Source organism: Danio aesculapii, chromosome 2 (assembly GCF_903798145.1).
Source record: "Danio aesculapii chromosome 2, fDanAes4.1, whole genome shotgun sequence".
Taxonomy (NCBI): Eukaryota; Metazoa; Chordata; class Actinopteri; order Cypriniformes; family Danionidae; genus Danio; species Danio aesculapii.
Window position 1 is genome coordinate 48489335 of NC_079436.1, and position 21754 is coordinate 48511088.

Consider the following 21754-nt stretch of genomic DNA (forward strand, 5'->3'; position numbering starts at 1 on the left):
TGTAAAGGAAACATTGGCTCTATATGTGCCATTTGCATATATTTTAATTAATATAGAAAACGAGTTCATTTTACCAAAATTAATATTGGATTTTTTTTAATGTGTGTGCGTGTAAACAATAATAATTTGCAACAAGAAATGATGGGGTTCTTCTCTAAAGTTGTTTCCACCCTGTTTAGAGCATCATTATGGGCGTTTTCCGCTATAACTAACGTGGTTTAAACAATGAATCTGCGACAGAGAAGCTACGGGTTTTGGGAACACTCATCACTACATCGTTCTTTTCCTAAACGATGCATCATACTATGATAGTTCAGCCATGAGTAACAACGTTGTTTGGGAAACGCACCTCAGGTCTACACTTGAGAATGAGTAAGCAAGGATTAAATGTTGTGTGAACAATCCCTTCAACACTACAACAAGTCAAAGAAAGCCATAAACAGATTACAAACCTGCACCACATCCTTATCAGGTTTGGTTTGCCCAGTCACGCTGGCAGTTTTCTCCACCCCAGCGCTGCAGTTGTTCAGTGGTACAGCAGATGGCGCTGTGTTCTCCTGTCTGTCAGCCGAGCGCTGTGTTTCCTCCAGCTGGAGTAGGTTGAGTTGTAGCGGCGAGCTGCACCGCGACTGGAACAGAGGTGGAGATGGAGCTCCGCCTCCGCCCATTGACTGAGGGGTGGGGCTCCGGGACTGCTCCTCCCTCAGCTCCTGCTCTGGTGCTTTGGGTGGGTCTTCAGGACATGCGAATGGAAATGGCTGAGGCTGGAATGTAGGCTGTGAGCTAAAGGGGTTTTGGGAGGTGAACTGTGTTTGTATTGTAAATGTCGACTGTTGAGGGAATGAAGCCTGCGGGGTGAAACCAGGCTGAGTCTGAAAGGTGGGCTGGGTGGGGAATGGTCCCTGTTTTGGGGGGTAGAAAGGCTGGCGTGGAGCACTGCCCATCTGTGGAAACATGTAGTTTGGCAGCACCAGCGCCACCATCGGCGTGACTAGCGGAGCAGAATACGGCGTCTGAATGGGCTGCATTGGGATGCGTGGATCTGGCGCACATTGACTTTCCACAAAGCCTGGCATTGGAGTGTCCACTCTGGGCTGCATACCACCAGCTCCCGGGTACATCTGTAGCGGGTACGCAGGCATCACGGCAGGATAGGCCATAGGGAATGTGGATTGGGATGTGTCTGAGGGAGACCAGGACGTCTGGTTGAGGCCCTGGAGCTGAGGTCTGTGTGCAGGTCTACGGCCTGATGGAGTGCTGTCTGACGACTCATTCGGCTTCACTCGCTTGGATTTGGTCTTTTTGTTGCGCCCCCGGCGGGTTGCAGTGGTCTCCTGTGCGCCGCCGCCGCCTCCAGCCTTGCATGAGCGAGCAGCAGGGACAGCTGGAGAGACAGAAAGAAAGAGGTTATTGAATATATTTATGGATATTTATTAATATAAAACTAGATCAGAGAAAAGAGGGACGATATGGATTAAATTTAGGCAAAGTCATATATATAGTTAGAATTCAGAAGTCAGAATTATTAGCCCCTCTGTTTATTTTTTACCCCAATTTCTGTTTAACAGAGAGATTAATATCTAGCATAAAAATATTAGAAAAAAAATAATTGCAATTTCGAATATCATTTTGACAGTCATTTACAACATGACCTTCAATTAAAAATCCAGATTTGCAGCATATTTGATGCACAGAGATGCACAACATGGACAATATTTAGTCATTTTATAATAATAATAACAACAACAACAACAACAACAATAACAATAATAATAATAATAATAATAAATTGAACAATAATATTTGTAATAAATAAAATAATTTAAAAATTGAGCAAAACAAATATTTGTATTATAACATTAAAATTATTAATAAAATTGGCAAATAATAAGAATAAAAGCAGAATAAAAGCCTAAGTGAAAAATATTATAATTACAATTTTTTTATTTAATATTGTGATTTAATAACAACAATAATAACTTAATATTAACAATAATAAATAAAATTAATAAAAAAATAAAGTTGTATAGTAATAAAAATAAATAGTAATAAAATAAGACTACAGACTACAGGATTATTAAAGAAAAATGTTGCACTAGTTGTGATTGTGCAGTACTACAAAATTGTAACCAATTGTTAATTTTGACAGACATTTTATCAGATATCAAAAGCAAATACATACATACATACATACATACATACATATATATATATATATATACATATATATATATATATACATATATATATATACATATATATATATATATACACATATATATATATATATATATATATATATATATATATATATATATATATATATATATATATATATATATATATATATACATACATATAGTTGAAGTCAGATTTATTAGCCCCCCTGTTTATTTTTTCCCCCAATTTCGGTTTAACGGAGAGCAGATTTTTTTCAACCCATTTCTAAACATAACAGTTTTAATAACTCATTTTTAATAACTAATTTATTTTATCTTTGCCATGATGACAGTAAATAATATATGACTAGATATTTTTCAAGACATTTCTATACAGCTTAAAGTGACATTTAAAGGTTTAACTAGGTTAATTGGGTTAACTAGGCAGGTTAGGGTAAATAGGCAAGTTACTGTATAACGATGGTTTGTTCTGTAGACTATTGAAAAAATATATAGCTTAAAGGGGCTAATAATATTGACCTTAAATGGTGTTTTAAAAATTAAAAACTGCTTTTATTCTAGCCGAAATAAAACAAATAAGACTTTCTCCAGAAGAAAAAATATTATCAGACATACTGTGAAAATTTCCTTGCTCTGTTAAATGTCATTTGGGAAATATTTAAAAAATGAAAAAAAATTCAAAGGGGGGCTAATAATTCTGACTTCAACTGTATACATATATCATATTTAATAAATCATTAAAATATTAGTGCCTGGGATGCAGAAAGTCCAGAGACTGAATGTTTTATCAAATCATAGAATAAACTACACTATTATTTGATACATTAGTGAATATATGCATATACAGATTTATAAGCTAATCTTTCATGCAGCTGTTCTTGACGGTTTGGCGCCATCTAGTGACTAAATAATTGTGACTGCAAGCTTTACATTTAATGAAAGTGTTAATAAATTATAATGAAAGTGTTAGTAAATTATTACAGAACAAATGAATGTGGTACGTATAATAGTTTACTTCTGTTAGAAGTGTAATAAGTGGGATAATGTACATCTACAAGGTTGTTTTCGATTGTTTCTTCACTCTACTACAAGAGCCCTTGGCTTTGTGTTGGGTTGCTGATGAACCTGTTGAGCGGTTTTATCTCTTATTTAAATAACACCAGTAGCAAATTGAAAGCATCCAGTTTTAGCTACATTCTTGTTATTTAAACCAGCATCAGACTCAAATGTGTGCTTACCCTCAGATGTGACCTGTCCTTTCTGTCTCTCCAGATAGAGGGAGCAGTCTGCTTTGAAAGCGTGGACTCCTCTCAGCTCCCTGAAGCGGCTGAGAAACGCCTGCTCCTCCTTCTGAGTGTGAGCTGCCAGAACCTGCTTAGTCAGACCCAGTTTCTTATACGCCTCTCGCTCCTGATTCTGAGGTGAAACTGCGGCCGGAGGGACGGCGAGACCATGAACATCCGTGCCTTCAGCGCTGGGAACATCTTCAATGATCTCTGCAGGAAAAAACAAAACGGTGAGCAAACGTCCTGCCGAAACACAGGAGAAACGACCAGCAGTTGATTTGTATGGGCTGCATCAAGGCCTTTATTTCATGCATGTTGGGATGGGAGCCATGGGAAAATGCAGAATTTGATAAGATGCAATTTTTTTTGAAGCCCCGCCAGAGTGATGTGCATCTTTATTTTAGTCATCAACTCCAGGGCTTCACGATCAATTTTTTTTTTGTCCCTATGTCATAAGGGTTTACTAACTTTGGAGTTTGGAAGAGTATTCTTGCTTTGTAGAGATGTGTCTTGTTGACGACACGACTAAAACAAAAAAGGTGTTTTACCAGGGAACAGACATAACACTTATAGCTCTAATACAGATAAATGTATTCAAAACCATGTGAGCTTCATAGGTAGAGTTTTATTTTATTGTATTTTTTAAATTTCTGTATCATTCAATATGGTGGTTCAATCCACTTTGGCAACCCCTGATGAATAAGAGACTAAGCCCAAGGAAAATTAATGTATGAATAAATTGTTCAATATTTATTCGCTTTAGTTACAATGTGAGTGCTGATTTTACATTCAGATTACATTTTCTATCAACCTATACTTAAGTAAAAAAAATAAATAAACACTGATGATTTAACACCAAATACACTGTAATTTAAATACATCTTTATTGTTTTAAATAAGTGATGTAAACAAAATAATACAGATTTAAGTGTCATTTTGTTTATATCCTGAAATTAGCAGCAACAGTAATTTATCCTTTTTCATTTGTTTAATTTGTATTTTAAGATTAGTATTGAAAGATTAATTTGAACTGATTTAAAACAGGGACTAAATAGTGATGTAAAATAGATTAAGTGATTTAAAAAAAAAGTATTTTAAATCAGATTTGAAATCATATTGTTAATGATATGAAAAAACGCTCATCAATATCATGAAATGAATTATTGTCACTTTTATTATTATTTTAATATTTTTTATTATTAATTAGACTAACAAGATTAACAACAATTATTACATTATTATATAGAAACATTATATATATTATATAGAAACTATTTATTTACTATTTTATTTTATTTACTATAACTTTTTATGCAATATATTTATTTATTAATGATGCATTACATTACAAACATTATTATTACAAAGCAATAATTTATTTGACAATATACGACTTATTTTCTATTTAATATATATTTATTTTGAAGACTGAATTTCTTAAATATTGAAGAGTACAGATAATAACAGAAAATAATACAAATATAGATCCTTTATAATCATGCAAAAATATAAATAAGTCAAAATAAATAAATAAATAAATAATAATAATAATGATGAAGATAATGATAATAATAATTATGATAATATTTATAATAACAACAACAATAATAATGATAATGATGATAATAGTAATAATAATGATGATAATGACAATAATAATAATAACAACAACAACAACAATTATGATAATGATGATAATAATAATAATAATAACAACAATAATAATAATTATTATAATAACAACAACAATATTAATGATAATGATGATAATATTAATAATAATAATAATAATAATAACAACAATAATTATAATCATGATAATAATAACAGAAAATAATAATATAGATCATTTATAATCATGCAAAAATATAAACAAGTAAAAATAAATAATAATAATAACAACAACAACAATGATAATAACAATAATAATAATAATAATAATAACAACAACAATGATAATGATGAAAATAATTATAATAATGATGATAATAACAACAACAACAATAATATCAACAACAACAATAATAATAATAATTATTATTATAATAATGATAATAATAATGATAATAATAATGATATTAATAATAATAATAACAACAACAATAATAATGTTAATAATAATAACAACATTAATAATAATAATAATAACAATAATAATAATAATAATAACAAGAATGATAATAATAATTATAATTATAATAATGGTAAATATATTAATAACAACGATAATAATAGTAATGATAATAATAATAATGATAATAATAACAACATCAATAATAATAATAATAATAATAATAATGATAATTATGATAATGATAATAATAATTATAATAATGGTAATTATAATAATAACAACGATTAATAATAACAATTACAATAATAACAACAATAATAATAATAATAATAATGATGATAATAATAGGAAATAATAACAGAATTTTGCCCAATTTTGCTTTTTGTTATGTTTTACATCACATTATTATCTTAATGCATAATGTAAAATTAAACCAAGGCAGCTCACTAGGTTTTGTAACAGAAACACTGTTCATAAGAAGAGACAGACAGGAGAGAAAGAGAAAGACAGTCAGATACAAAGCTGAGAAAGAAAGAAGTCAATTTACCTTTCTTGTCTCCCACGTGTACAATGGTGCTGCTGTAGCTGCACTGGCTGGTGATGGAGACCACACTTTCAGGCTTACTGGGCAGAGCCAAAGGAGTCAGAGATGGACTCACTACACCTGAGCCTGGAGCCTTTTTAGGCACCTCTAATGATGACAGACCCGACTGCTCCTTCAGATGAGCCGGCTCTGAACACACACAAAACCAAACCAATGTTAGAGCTCACCCAATAACTCTGAACAGAGTTGAAAGAGATATTGATTTGAGTTAAGTGAGATCTTATGCCAGCTCCCATGAGTGTTTTTAGCAGTTTCCTTAAGTAGACAGAAATATTGGGTGGGTGGTGTATGGGGGGATTTCATTTAATATTTTCTTCTTCTCCTTCTGTAATTATAGACCAGATTTTTAAGTCAAGACAAAGGTTTACATACAGTTGAAGTTCAAATGATTCACCCTCCTGTGATTTTTCTTGTTCAATTATTTCCTATATGATGTTTAACAGAGCAAGGAAGTTTTCACAGTATTTTCAATATTTTATCTTCTGGAAAAAGTCTTATTTGTTTTATTTTGGCTAGAATTTAATGTTTTAAATACATTTTAAGACACCAGACATGCAGGTTTTGTTTTGTTTAGGTGAAGTTGTACAATAACTGTTCAGCATGGAGGATCAGTCACCATCCCATGTCACTATGATGATAGGTTAATATTATTAGCCCTCTTAAGCAATTGATAATTTTTTCAACAGAACAAACCATCATTATACAATGACTTGCCTAATTACCCTAACTTACCCAATTAACCTTTAATTTCCTATTTTTATTCAATATTTCCTTCTGTATTATAAACTAAGATTTGTTTTTCTGTGTCATTACATATGTATGCATACTCTGTGTAATGTATAACTAGACTATAAGCACCTGGCCCTGTGTCTTCATGTACATACTCATACTCAATAATCACAGATAGAACATTTTAATTTAGTATGAATAAGCAAATATGGAGGATCTTTAAATATTTGTGAAAAATGTTGTAATTGTGAAAATTTTCCTAATAAAACTCCTAAAAAATACATCAAGTCAAAATAAAAATGTTAACATGGAGTTTTAAATAAGTTTGATTCAGTTAGTGAACGCCTTTAAACTACCATTGGTCTGTGGTGATTACATCCATAACATCTGTCAAGATTTCAAGGCATTAATTATTATTATTATCATTATGTATTTGGGTTTTCATGTAAATGTGTTTATTTGCATTGCAAACTTTGGCATTTGGTTTTTCATGATGGTCCTAACAAAGCAAAATGACTCATTGCACTGACTTTTCAAGTGCAATGAGATTAACTGAATTAATCAAGTAATCATGTTTTTCTATGCTATTTAATAGTGGTGTAACGGATCCCGGTTAATCCATGATACATACGGATCACAATGCATGGTTCGGAACGCACATGACATGCAGATTAATAACTATTTTTCAACATTTATAACAATTGCAGAGAGATCGCCTCCTGCGTCATTCAAATCACATGCATGAAAGCATTTTGGCTTCTCCGTAAATTATAATGATGACGGAAAAGTTATAGTGGGACCTACCTAAATGCTTTCTTAGGCTATTAAGTTTTTTAAGTTTAACAACTTTATTAATCCCACCAGGGGCAATTAGATTAGGGTAATAGCTTTTCATGATTCAACAAACACAGACAAATTGCTTACAAACAGTGTTAAAAAACAAAACAAAAACAATAACAATCCAGCATGCTTCATGTATAATTTCATAGTTAAAAAAAAATAATAAAAAAATAAAAAACTTGGATAAAGACATGTATTAGAAATGTAAATTTAAAACTTGCTAAAATGTAATGTTGTAAAGCCTTACTGCCTCTGGAACAAAGGTAAATTTATATCTGTTGGAAGAGCATTTAATGCTTCTTAACCTTCTTCCAGAGGGCAACAGAACAAAAAAAGGCTTCGGAGGATGGGAGTCATCTCTTATCACACTTTGAGTTTTCCTTAATTAAAGGTGTTTTCTGTCACTGTTAGTTTAGCTTGCATTAATGCATTCAGTGTAAAGCTGCACGATTAAACATTAAAAGATTGTGATCTCAATTCAAACCCGCACAACATGAATAAAAAATAATAATGATTTACATGTTTATTGATCCTTCCAAGCGCTGCATTCAAATCTGCATCTCTGATCGAGAGAGATTTAGTTTTTTACACTTTTTCAGTTAGTTACAAACAATTACTGTAAATAACATGGTTTACAGTTCAGAAATAAGCACTGATGTTTATGGTAAAGATGAAAATCACTGTTTAATGGAACGCTGAACGCAGTTACATTGTGTAACCAACAGGTGGCGACAAACATCCAACAAAAGGATGTCACTGAATGGGTTTTCAAAAATGATCCACCTATAATCAAACATGAAGATTTATGTGTGAACTGTTGAATCATTAACTGAAAATAAGGATGATATATTATATATTAGCATTATCAGCAACAGTAGCAAAGATGATTTTTCGTATTGAATACGTTTCCTTTTTCAGCTGGTTCTTTCTTGATTATTATTTTTATTAAAATTACAGGTTCTAAGTTCTGTTCGTTAAAACCAATTGTTTTTACAGTAATATTTTTGTATGAATGGAAAGCAAATGACATTAGTCTCCTCCCTTTTTTGCTGATCCGAAAAATGGTCCGATCCGTGATTCAAAAACCGTAGTGTGATCCGAACCATGAGATTTGTGATCCGTTACACCACTACCATTTAACATATTGGTTTCGTAATATTGCTAAATAAATTCCTTATTGATTCCTGGGTGAACTATGAATAGTTTATCATGATGCTTTATAACAGGTCTTTAAAGGATTTATGTTGTGTTATTTATCTGATGTTTTAAATGTGAAAACCTGCTCAATTATAAAAAAAAGAAAACGTCTTTTTACGCAGAGCGCATGTGTGCAGTACCTTCAGAGACTTGCATGGAGCTGTCAGCGTTCCTCTGCTTGTCCTCGTCTGAGTTTGAGGATGTGGTGTTGGAGGAGGATTGGCACTTTCTCTTCACTGTAATGGGCACGTTACAGCTCTCCAGATAGCTGATCAACAGACACACACATCAGGTTAGCAAATGACTAAAGCAGGATAAACGTTAACTAAAAGCATCTCTGATCTGGTTTGTTTCAGCTTTACGACTTTGTTTTGGACCATTAAGACCCTATAATCCTTCATTTACTGCGGTTTACGTGCACAACACACGCGCGGTAATTCTATTGTTTTAACTCTTCGAAACCCAAGAGTAATACGAGGAAAATATCAGTATGTTCGCAGCTAAAATGTGTCATCTTCGTGAATTTAAAAACGATATATACAGTCAAAATGATTAGCCTTCTTGTGTACATTTAATTCTTTTATAAAAGTGTTGCTTAATGTTTTTTTAACATAATAGTTTAAATGTTTTATCTCTGCCAAGGTGAATATTTTTAAGTCTATTAAACAGCACTTTAAAGACTATGAATATGAATAAAAATTTCAGAGGAAGGCTAATAATTTTGACTTCAACTGTAAATAAATATAGACACACGCACGCACGCACGCACACACACAAATGTTCAAAAATGTAATCAAAAAATGGTTGTTTGATGAGGATAATTAGTTTGCATGGTGGACGAGGATGTTTTTATTTTATATGTTACTTGATTGTAAATAGGGTTACAGCTGGAAGGCCATTCGCTGCGTAGAACTTATGTTGGATAAGATGACGGTTCGTTCCGCTGTGGCGATCCCTGATTGATGGAGGGACTAAGCCGAAAAGAAAAATGAATGAATGTAGGAATGTATTTGTGAATTATTTTGTTCCCGTTTTAATCCGTACTGTTTGTTTTATGCATCATCGGTATTTTAAAGCCATACTTTGTTTTATTTAACAGCGAGGACCGCAATGGAAACAAGCCCAGGGCTTTATTGTGTTTTTATCCTCAACAGTTTTTATTTCAAAATGTATGGGATACTTGTACAGCTTGTCTAAAATCTGTCAAATAAAATTCAATTCAAACATAGCCATAGCCAGGGTAAAGTGGATTAAAGGAATAGTTCACTCCAAAATAAAGATTCTGTCATAATTTACTCAGCAATTCTTCTTTTGTGTTCAACAGAATAAAGAAACTCAGAGGTTTGAAACCCCTTGAGGGTGAATAAATAGTTAATAAACTGTCTTTTCAGGGTGATCTATCTCTTTAAACCTGACCAGGTTTCAATTCTGCGTCATTTTCCATGGCTTTAGGCTAGACATGCAGATCTGTTATTCCAGCTCCTGCTAAATCTAATGTTCTCTGCTGAATCATTCTTCCTCCTAGCACACTTCATTCAGTCGCTTAGCATAACACGATCGATAAGTGCATTATATTAGTCTGCGAGTGGAGACGGTCTCCAGCAGTTTCCGCTGTGACGTGACTGTGTGTGTGTGTGTGTGTGTGTGTGTGTGTGTGTGTTTGTACCGGATGACGCTGTCCAGACAGCTGATCTGCTGATAGGAGTAGACGGTCTGGTCTTTGAAGGCCAGCTCCTCCTGCACTGCCGCTCGCTGCTCTTCCTGAGACTCTCTCCAGTTCACCGGATATGAAGAGTCTTTCGGTCGAACCACTGGACTTTTTTGGACAAACTCTGGAGGGGAGGAAGAAAAGGGTTTGAGAAGGCTGCACAATCACTCAAAATAAAAATGATAAACTTCTATACGGCTACACTGTAAAATCTAAACCAAGTCTGTTTAATTACTGCATTCCTTATTAGTGTTTATTTACAGTTATGAATTGTATTTTGTGCTCTGTAGAACTCTGATGTTGAAATTTCAACTCTTCAGTTTAACAAAGTGCCTTTTAATGACATTTCAGTTGTTAGACACAATATATTGTATAAGAAAAAGAATTTAGGAAAAAAGTCTGTAACAGAAATTGGTAGTTTTTTAACAGGATGTCCCATAGAGAAGAATTTAATAGAGCATTAAATAAAAATAAAAAGATAACTGTAAATGTTTGTCGTCACTTTTTATGAAATCAGTGAAATCTTACAAAATAAAATAATGAATTTATTACCAAACATAAACAAAATCATAATGAAAACAACCTCTTAAAGGGATAGTTCACCCCAAAACGCCAATCCTGTCAGCATTTACTCATTCTTTACCCGTTTCAACCCTTTATGAGTTTCTATCTTCTTTTGAACACAAAAAAGATATTTAGAAAAATGTTGGAACTTATGAACTTCCATAGTATCTTTTTCCTGTTATGGAAGTCAATGGTTACAGGTTTTCAGCTTCCTTCAAAACATCTTCTTTAGAGTTCAACAGAAGACAGAAACTTAAAGTCTGGAACCACTTAAGGCGGAGTAAATAGTGTGTACATTTTACTTTAAGTGTGAACTATCCCTTTAAAGCCCCTTTAACAGTAATGCATATAAACTATATAAAACATATATAATATTTTATACATAATGTTCTATTCTATTCTATTCCGTTCCATTCTACTCCATTCCATTCAATTTTATTCAATTCTAATCTGTTCCATTCTACTCTGTTCCATTCTATTCTACTCTGTTCCATTCAACTCCATTCCATTGCATTCTACTCATTTTTATTCTATTCTATTCTATTCGCTTTTGTCCCTCCATCCAATCCACAGATGCTTCAATATCACAGTTCAATTTACAATTCCAATTTCTGTTCCTGTAAACTAACAGTGATTATTTGAAACCAAATAACGGAGATATTCAAGCACAGATTGCACACAAAACCACAGACTTCGATGACAGACGAGGTGCACAGATGGTGGAGGATATGGGTACATACTAGTAGGGCTCTTCTTGGACTGCAGCTCCTGGTTTTTCTGCATGTGAACGCCTTTGCAGATCTCCTGAAAGCTCCTCTGAGAAATCACAGACATGAAAAGACTAATCAACCCACCAGACTTGCTTTAAAAAGATAAGTATTAAGACTTGTATGGCTAAATACACTGTAAAAATGCTATGTTCCAAACAATTGATTTGTGTTGGGACAACATGAAAGAATTGAGTTAACACATTTGTTTTTATTAATTTAAGTGGATTGAACATAAAACAAGTAAGCAGCTCAAACAAACAGCAATCATCTTTTTTGAGTGTATAACAGAAATGATATTTTACATAATATGCGGAGATTAAAACCCATGAAAGACTTTAAAATAACAACATTCATTTTGGACAATAGTTGCATTCAATGAGCTAAATGTGAAATGTGTCCAGGGGCGTTTACACTCCATGTGGTACGAAATTAAATGGTTCAGCATTTAGTTTAACTCTACGCTTATACTGTATCCATCACCACTTATCAGCTAATCAGCCCTTTCACTAACTGTAGTCAACTAAAAGTCTGTACATTTATTCCTCTTAAATGATTACAATTTATAATTACAGCTTTGTAATTTAATAAATGTTTAAAAGTAATTTATTCCTGTGATGCAATGCAGAATTTTCAGCATCGTTTCTTCAGTCACATAACCCTTCAGAAAGCATTTAATTGTCTTTTTTTGCCCAAAAAGCATTTCTTATTTTTATCAATGTTAAAAAAATGTTTGCTGCATAATTTGTCTTCATTTAATTCCAACCTTTTTTACATTTAATGTATCCTTGCTGAAAAAATCTTGTATCACCACTTATCAGCCCTTTAAATAACTGTAGTCAAGTAAAAGTCTTAAAATAAAACTTTTGTTAGGGTTTCACAAAAATTTCTTACCAAGCTTAATCTAAGTTAGTAACTTTTTACTATTGTAATGCTATATTATATGTTATATTATATTATATATTATATTATATGCTATATTTGTTGCAGTTTTGTACTTTGACTCTTGACAGTCAAATCTGAAAAGCGTGTGAAATAAAACATCTGACATCATTAGCCTGCTGTATTGCATTGCATTGCACTTCACAAAAACGCATGCTTCCACACAAATCTATTAAGTTAAACATAACTCATTTAAGTGGGCTGAACATAAAACAATTAAGTTTCTCCAAACAAATCTCTAGAAGTGTGTTGTTTCAGCTCATTTTAAATAAGTTGTTTGATCAAACATTTTACCAAATATTTTACTTCTAACCAACATTTATTCATGTTTTTGTAATGTACGCCTTAAAAAAATAGCTTCAAATGTACTTAGCTACATTTAGGACGTATCTTTATTAGTGGTGTACACTGTAAAAAATGCTTGGTTTCACACAATTCCTTCATGTTGTCTCAACACAAATCGATTAACTCAATGGATAATATGCACAGCTCGTGTTTTCAGCCAACAATAAACTTCTGGTGAAAGGTTTGGGACTGTTTTTAATTTCATAAGGTTCCTTTTGCAGCATCGATGTTATAATGGAATTAAAATACAATCAGGTAAACAGACTTAAACATGCATTTCGTTGTTCAAGCATTAAACGAGATGAAAGTGTAGACGCAAGTGCCGTCAGTGGCAGAAGACTAGCGCAGTAACTCCCATTGAAAATATTGAGGTAATATAAATGTTCATATTTTAAAGACATGGTGGGGGGAAATGGAATTTAATGCAGGACTTTTTGTCCAGTCTGAGACCCACTTTACATTGTATATTAATCAGACAGTGAAGATCCCTGATTTTTAAAGAAATCAGATCTTAAACGTGGTGAATTTACAATGGTGCAATAGTTCACTGGAAGCGCTTGGACTAGCTGGTTGAAAACTCAAGAGTTGTGTTGATTCAGCTCATTTTAAATAAGCAGTTTGAACAAGCACCAAATTAGTTTCTAGTGTAGTTTGACAGTAGCTTAACTACTTTTCCTGATGAGTAGCTTGTAGCACGGTGTATTATGATGCAATGTTCTCAATGCATGAATAAAAGTGACACATTTGACTTGTAAAAAATGGCTAGAATTGATGATGTGACTCACCGGTTTGGCTCTCCTGATGTCCTCTTCCTCATGTCTCTGTCGTGTCCCGTTACCATTGCTTTCACTGGATGACGCCACGCTCAGCAGGTGATCATTACTGCCCAGACTGCCATAGCCACTCGAACCATTATTGTGCACCGGCTGCAAATCACACACATTTATTTTAACCAGTGATTTTGATGTCCCTCATTCTCAGTCTATATTTAGATGCATTAATCTGGATCTTTCTACTGTGAATGAGTTTGCGCACCTGCAGCAGGAGTCTGTGGATCTGCTCAGTGATGTCCTGGATGTCAGAGTCCACGCATTTGCCTTCAGGAGTAGCCGGAGCTGCAAACACGTCTTCATTCACAGGACCCCTGGAAGAATGGACAACATTTTAAACAGGTGTACATGTAAAAAAAAAAAGAAAATATAAATGTAAGCAGCACCAAAAGTATGAAAATGTATTAATAAAAAACACATTTATTAATAAAAACATGGTGTCAAAATGATAGTCCGACAATTGAAAAGTTACGATAGGTGTGATTTTGTTTTACAGTTTTAAAAAATATTGTCTCAAATGAGTGCACAACCAAAAAAAACTGTAGAAAACAAATATAAATTTAAGTAACACCAAAGATTTAAAAGTGTGAACAATTATTAATAATAAAAAACTTTAACAGTATCAAAATGAAAGTCCAGCAATCATTTAAGGGTTTAGGGTTGGTGTGATTTTTTTATAGTATAAAAAAATGCACAAAAGTCTCAAATGGGTGCACAACCAAAAAAAAAAAAGCTATATAAATGTAGGCAACACCAAAGCTACAAAAGTATGAATATTTATTAATAAAAGCTATCACACAGTGTGTCAAAATGATAGTTTGTAGTGGTTAGTGCGTCGACGAATGCACTCCGGTGCTCACGGCGACCCGAGTTCGATTCCCGCCTCGCGGTCCTATGCCGATCCTTCCCCTCTCTCTGCTCTCCATGCTTTCCTGTCAATACTCTCTACTGTCCTGTCCATTAAAGGTGAAAACGCCGAAAAAATAATTATTTAAAAAAAAAAAAAAGTTTGGGATTGTTGTGATTTTTTTTTTTATGTTGTCGAAAGAAGTCTTTTATTCTCACTAATGTTGCATTTATTCAATCGAACATACAGCAATTCAATAATATTGAGAAATATTATTACAATTGACAATTACAGCTTTCTAATTTATAACATGTTTAAAAGTAATATATTCTTGTGATGCAAAGCAGAATTTACAGGAATCTATTTAATATGCTAATTTGCTACTCAAAAAAACATGTATTTTTTCATCAATGTAAAAAAAAACCTTTTGGATTCTTACAAATTTGAACTTTTTATTTCTTTTTTTAGGCGACGCAGTGGTGCAGTAGGTAGTGCTGTCGCCTCACAGCAAAAAGGTCGCTGGTTCGAGCCTCGGCTGGGTCAGTTGGCGTTTCTGTGTGGAGTTTGCATGTTCTCCCTGCGTACGCATGGGTTTCCTCCGGGTGCTCCGGTTTCCCCCACAGTCCAAAGACATGCGGTACAGGTGAATTGGGTAAGCTTAATTGGCCGTAGTGTATGTGTGTGAATGAGTGTGTATGGATGTTTCCCAGTGATGGGTTGCAGCTGGAAGGGCATCCGTTGCGTAAAACATATGCTGAATAAGTTGGCGGTTCATTCCGCTGTGGCGACCCCGGATTAATAAAGGGACTAAGCCGAAAAGCAAATGAATGAATGAATTTCTTTTTTTACTTTTAATGTATCGCTGCTGAAAAAACATCGTTCTGACCTTAAATTATTTCAGTAATAGTACAATTATCAGAATCTGCAGCTAAAATGGATTTGTACATTATGATATTTGTACCAAAATCTAAATTTTGCTCCCTCAAAATGTTTTAAAATCAATTTTCTATTCCGTCTACTCTTTAAATAAATAAATAAAGTTCCTAAAGCAATTACTTCAGGCATCTAACACTAACAACCTCTACTTGCAATGTCCATTTATCTGAAGGAACTGATACAATATTATGATTTTTAAAACAAAGATTAAAACAAATACATCACATTGAACATGTACACATAGACATCGCATATATACTATATAACTGCAGGATAACTATGCTTATATATATATATATATAACATAATGTTAACTGTAAAAAGCTATTAGTTACTATTTAAAGTTATATGTTACTAATAAAGTTATGGTAATAACCTTAGCTTTTCTGATTTTGGTTGTATTGCTGTGAAAACCGCTATACAAATACACTTGAATGGAATTGAACTTACATGCGAACTTTGTGTCTGCCGATGACGAAGGAAACTTTGCGGCTCCAGGGATTGACGAAACTGGACCAGCTGGTGTCGATGGTGATGTACTCTCCATTACGAGCACAGAAGCGGATTGAATGGTCGAAAGGCTGACCAGCACACTGCAGGACTGAGGAGACAAAAACATTTAATTCACAACCAAGATATTAAAACTCATTTCGAGTTTTGAATGTTTTGCCATATCAGCATCTCTTGCTATTTCATGCGCAAGACCAGATTGGATTTACATTATCATACATATAGATGTCTCTTTTCTATAGAAATGACATCAACAGCAATAAATAACACACAAAATAAAAATCTAAAACACTTCTTTAAGGTTTACTTTTGATAAAAATTGTACAATTTTAGGAGGATTCACATTCCTTCAAAGTCTCTCCAGATAAAAATCATAATAATGTATATTCTATACATTAATAATATTCTATACGATAATAATGTTATTTCTGATAACATCACAAATTCCAAAAGTATATGTTTAGTATACCACTTACAGATCTCTCTTTTAAATGAATAATTTCTACAGGATGCTATAAAATAAGATATTTGTTTACACATGAGATTAGTTTCAGTTTTGGCTTTGGTACTGATTTTCATGCATTTTCAAGTGCTGAAAAGGTTCTTTAATTAGAAGCATCAAAAATGTAATTATTAAAAATGATTTTAAAAAAATAAACAAATTTATAAATTTTTTTTAGGGGCTTTCACCTTTATTATTGTAAAGGAAAGTAGAGAGTATTGACAGGAAAGCATGGGGAGCAAAGAGAGGGGAAAGATCGGCATAGGGCTGCGAGGTGGGAATCGAACTCGGGTCGCCGTGAGCACCGGAGTGCATGTGTCGACGCACTAACCACTACACCACTGGCACTGACAAATTAAACAATTTAAACAGAAATGTAATTATTACATTTTTTTAAATGATAAAAAATTATAATTATTTAAATTTTGTAGCATTTAATTAGAGAAGCGTAAAAAAATTATTATTAAAATGATAAAAAAAATCAAAAAGTTATACAAATTAATTATTATTTTAATGAAGTAGCATTTAATTTAAGAGTAGAATCAAACATTTTATTATTACAAATTAATTGAAAAATTATTTTATTAATAATTTTTATTAATTTATTAATTAAATTTAGTAGCATTTAACTGGAGAAGCATGAAAAATGCAATTATTAAATATTTAAAAAAAATTAACAAATAAATTATTTTTATTGAGTAGCATTTAATTAGAGAGAAGCATCAAAATGATATTATTAAAAATGCTAAAATATAAAAATATATTCAAATTCAATGTTATTTTAATTTAGTCGCATTTAATTAGAGTAGCATAAAAAGTTTAATTATTAAAAATGATCTTTTTTAATTATAAATTAAGTCTTTTATTGAAAAACCTGTCAATCATTCCTATTTGACAACTTTTAAACCATTTTGATGTTGGAATGCAGGTTGAGTATAAAGTATGAAGTAGAAATAATTTTTTTCTGTGTTTATTAGTTCAGCTTTTGTTATTAGAATAGTTTTTGTGGAACAGATTTTTAAATGTTTTACTTTATATATTTCATTTATAAAAAAATTTCGGTATTTTGTATTGAAATATGGCTGTAATTTCTGCAATAACTCAATCTTGGTATTCGCTATGCAAGAAATAAACAAACTATAAACCTAAAGCATGTTTTATCATAATGAAAAAGATCAAGTGAAATAAACTCACTCTTCCTGTGGATGCCGAGCATAGTTGACCGATCATTAGGATGCAGATGGAGAAGGACAGGTGTGCCGATTAAATCCTGTGGTAAATATCCTAGTAACGGAACAGCCCTACAGAGGAAAACAAACCTTCTGATTAGTCTGGAATGGGGACAACAACTATTATTACCTTTAATATGCATCAACATGAGAAATGGAAAAAAGCAGGTGTGGAGGCAGAGAGATGTGGTGGGAAACACTCATTAAATGTTTAAACAAGCAGCGAATCTTCATTAATAATGTTCATCAACAGTAAAGCATTAAAATCGTACCGCTCATCCACATCCTGAAACACACAGCTGGGAGTGTGTGTGGTGGTGAAGATCCGCTTGTCTGTGGGGATTCTGGGAGCTGAGGAATTAACATAATAAAGATTTTAATATTCTAACATTTTAGTTCTTGAAACTGCTTGAAAATGATCACTTGTCAGCTTCTATATTTGCCACTCTGTTTGTAAACAAAAGCAGCTGGCAAGATGTGTCTATTTGGACAGGGTTTGTTTATATCAGGTGTTTTGGGTCTGTAGCATTTATGATTGTTTGCTTTTTGTAAGAAATGAACACTTTTATTCATCAATGATGTATTCAACTGTTTTAAAAATGAGTGCATAAAGATTCATCAGGTTATTTAAGATTTCTAGTTCAAATAAAAGCTGTTCATTTCAATCTCACACTTAATTTCAGTTTCACATGAAAACATCACTAATTTCATACTGATAACAATCAATAATTATAATAAAATTAATAATATTAATATTGAATGTTTCTAGAGTGGCAAATTGTAGTTTATTGTAGTAAATTGTAGTTTATAGTTAAAAACACATCTGTTTAGCTGTGCCTTTACCGAATGAGCACTGTGCTATGTCCGACAGATCGCACTATTCTATTTTTCTCCTCTTTTTCATTCTTTTATAACACATTTTATCTGCTTTTATGCTTATTTATTTTATTTTTTTTAAACCATTTTTATTATTTGTTTTTATTTTTCTTATACTTGTTTCTTTTATTCCTGTTTATGTAAAGCACTTTGAATTGCCACTGTGTATGAAATGTGCTATATAAATAAACTTGCCTCGCCTTGCCTTTATTTGACAGTATTACTGTGCTTACTGTATATTATATTACCCATAGTTTTCCTACAATTGCACTTTATAACGTATACCTACAGTTGAAGTCAGAATTATTAGCCCCCTGAATTATTAGCCCCCCTGTTTATTTCCCCCCCAATTTCTGTTTAACGGAGAGACTTCTTCAACACATTTCTAAACATAATAGTTTTAATAACTCATTTGTAATAACTGATTTATTTTATCTTTGCCATAATGACAGTAAACAATATTTTACCAGATATTTTTCAAGATATTCTATACAGCTTAAAGAGACATTTAACTTAACTAGGTTAATTAAGTTAACCTGGCAGGTTAGGGTAATTAGACAAGTTATTGTATAACAGTGGTTTGTTCTGTAGACAGTCTAAAAAAATAGCTTAAAGGGGCTAATAATTTTAACCGTAAAATTGTTCATAAAAATTAAAAACTTTTAGATTTTATTCTAGCCGTAATAAAACAAATAAGACTTTCTCCAGAATAAAAAATATTATCAGACATACTGTAAACATTTCCTTGCTCTGTTAAACGTCATTTGGGAAATATTTAAAAATGAAAAAAGGGGGGCTAATAATTCTGACTTCAACTGTACATCCTGCACTTGCTGCTGTTGCACTCCTGGTTAGACCTAAACTGCATTTCGTTGCCTTGTACTTGTAAATCTGCAATGAAAACAAAGTTGAATCTAATCTAATCTATTTGTGACTGAATTGTTGAAGCCTTGTATAAATGTTTTGTTTTTTCGTTTTTCTTAGGGATAACAGCATCAATCATACAGTGTACAATAAATACAACTAAGAAATAAAACTAAACAAAAAATTCTAACATTTTGGTCACACTTGACTTTGATGGTGCGTTTGTTGAATTTAAGTTAAATTGCATCTACATGCCAACTCATTCTCATTAGATTATTAGTAGACTGTTATGTTGGGGTTGGGGTAGGTACAAGTTGACATGTACTTGCAAAGTTTCTTATAGTCAGTTAAATGTCTGTTGAAGGAGCAGTATCAACAGATATTAAGCAGACAGCCTACTAATACCCAAATGGACCATCAAAATAAAGTGTTACATTTATTTGGCTGCAACAAAAAAGATCATGTTTTAGTCTTTAATTATACTTTAAATATGCATCAGTAAGTAAATCATTTACTTTTTGCATCACAATCCAAATGATCAAATTGCAATTATTCCTCTCAATGCACTTCAACCACTACTTGTATGAAAAGAAATCTCTTCTCCATATCGGGTAATGAGTGAAAAGCTGACCTTCGTAGCCGGAGTGCACTCTCTCGGCCAGCAGGAGGCAGCAGAACTGATCCTCTGAATGCTCCATATCCTGAACCTTCATCAGATACGGAGTCATTCTGAAGGGATAATACTGCAGATCTCCCTCACACTCCTTACCACCGCTGAAACACACACACACACATGCAACAGCTTAGTGATCAACACTGGCTCAATCCTAATACATAACTCACAAATGATCATGATTCATACAGAAACTTATATTAAGAACAATTTAAGAAAAACAAAGGTACAAACTAGGATTAAATGTGGGGATGTTTAGGGAAAAAACATAAAAAAGTGTATTTATTTATTTATTTATTAAAGAATAAATTATTTAATTAATAAAATAAGAAGAAATTAATATTGCATTCAAATAATTACACACTCATTCATATTTATTCATTCATTTTATTTCAGCTTAGTCTCTATTTCAGGGGATGCCACAGCGGAATGAACCGCCAACTTTTCCAGATTATGTTTTGCACAGCGGATTCCCTTCCAATTTATTATCTATTATAATTTTGGACATACCCACTGCACATGGACATTTTTAATTATGTTTATCTATCTGCACACTTCTGCTATTAATAGTATCCTGTACATATATTCATTTATTGTAAATCTGTTCATAGCTAATACAACCTGTATATAATGTTGATAGTACATCCATCTGTAAATATCACCATAGTTTTTCTATAACTGCACTTTATAACTTATACCTGTATCCTGCACTTGCTGCTATTGCACTGCTGGTTAGACCTAAACTGCATTTCGTTGCCTTGTACTTGTACATGTGTAATGACAATAAAGTTGAATCTAATCTAATCTAATCTAATCTAATCTAATCTAATCTAATCTAATCTAATCTAATCTAATCTAATCTAATCTAATTTTATTAATTAATATTTGATTAAAATAATTAAGCACACATAAGTATAAAAGAAATAAACAAATAAATAAAAACTAAAATATAATATAAAACTAGTAATTTAATTATAAATTAATAATATAAATACTAATAAAATAAATGATTAACTATAGAAAATAAATTGCTCATTTAAAAAATCTAAAATTTGTTTAAAATGAACACAAATTAGAATAAATCAAAGATATAAATAGAAATTAGATTAAAAAGAATAATAAAATGATTAAATAAGGAAATTACTTTGTAAAATAAAATAAATGAGTAGTACTTTGAGAAGAAAAAACATTAAAAAGTAAAAGCGACAACTAATTTTCACATTTTTAGATAATATATTTAGTTTGTTTGCT

At 32.1% G+C, this 21754-nt stretch overlaps 1 protein-coding gene across 1 annotated transcript in view; it reads right to left on the reverse strand.

The window, feature by feature from the left end:
* The window catches only part of per2 (period circadian clock 2), a 65952-nt gene that overhangs the window by 12159 nt on the left and 32039 nt on the right, over positions 1 to 21754 (reverse strand). Inside the window, exons 8-19 of the mRNA XM_056481465.1 lie at positions 20462 to 20604; positions 18363 to 18441; positions 18056 to 18162; positions 16300 to 16450; positions 14272 to 14380; positions 14022 to 14162; positions 11923 to 11998; positions 10577 to 10742; positions 9051 to 9178; positions 6088 to 6273; positions 3419 to 3676; positions 453 to 1384 (exon numbers count right to left, since the gene is read on the reverse strand). Of these exons, the coding sequence (XP_056337440.1) occupies positions 453 to 1384; positions 3419 to 3676; positions 6088 to 6273; positions 9051 to 9178; positions 10577 to 10742; positions 11923 to 11998; positions 14022 to 14162; positions 14272 to 14380; positions 16300 to 16450; positions 18056 to 18162; positions 18363 to 18441; positions 20462 to 20604 (2476 nt within the window). The remainder of the gene's footprint in view (positions 1 to 452; positions 1385 to 3418; positions 3677 to 6087; positions 6274 to 9050; positions 9179 to 10576; positions 10743 to 11922; positions 11999 to 14021; positions 14163 to 14271; positions 14381 to 16299; positions 16451 to 18055; positions 18163 to 18362; positions 18442 to 20461; positions 20605 to 21754) is intronic.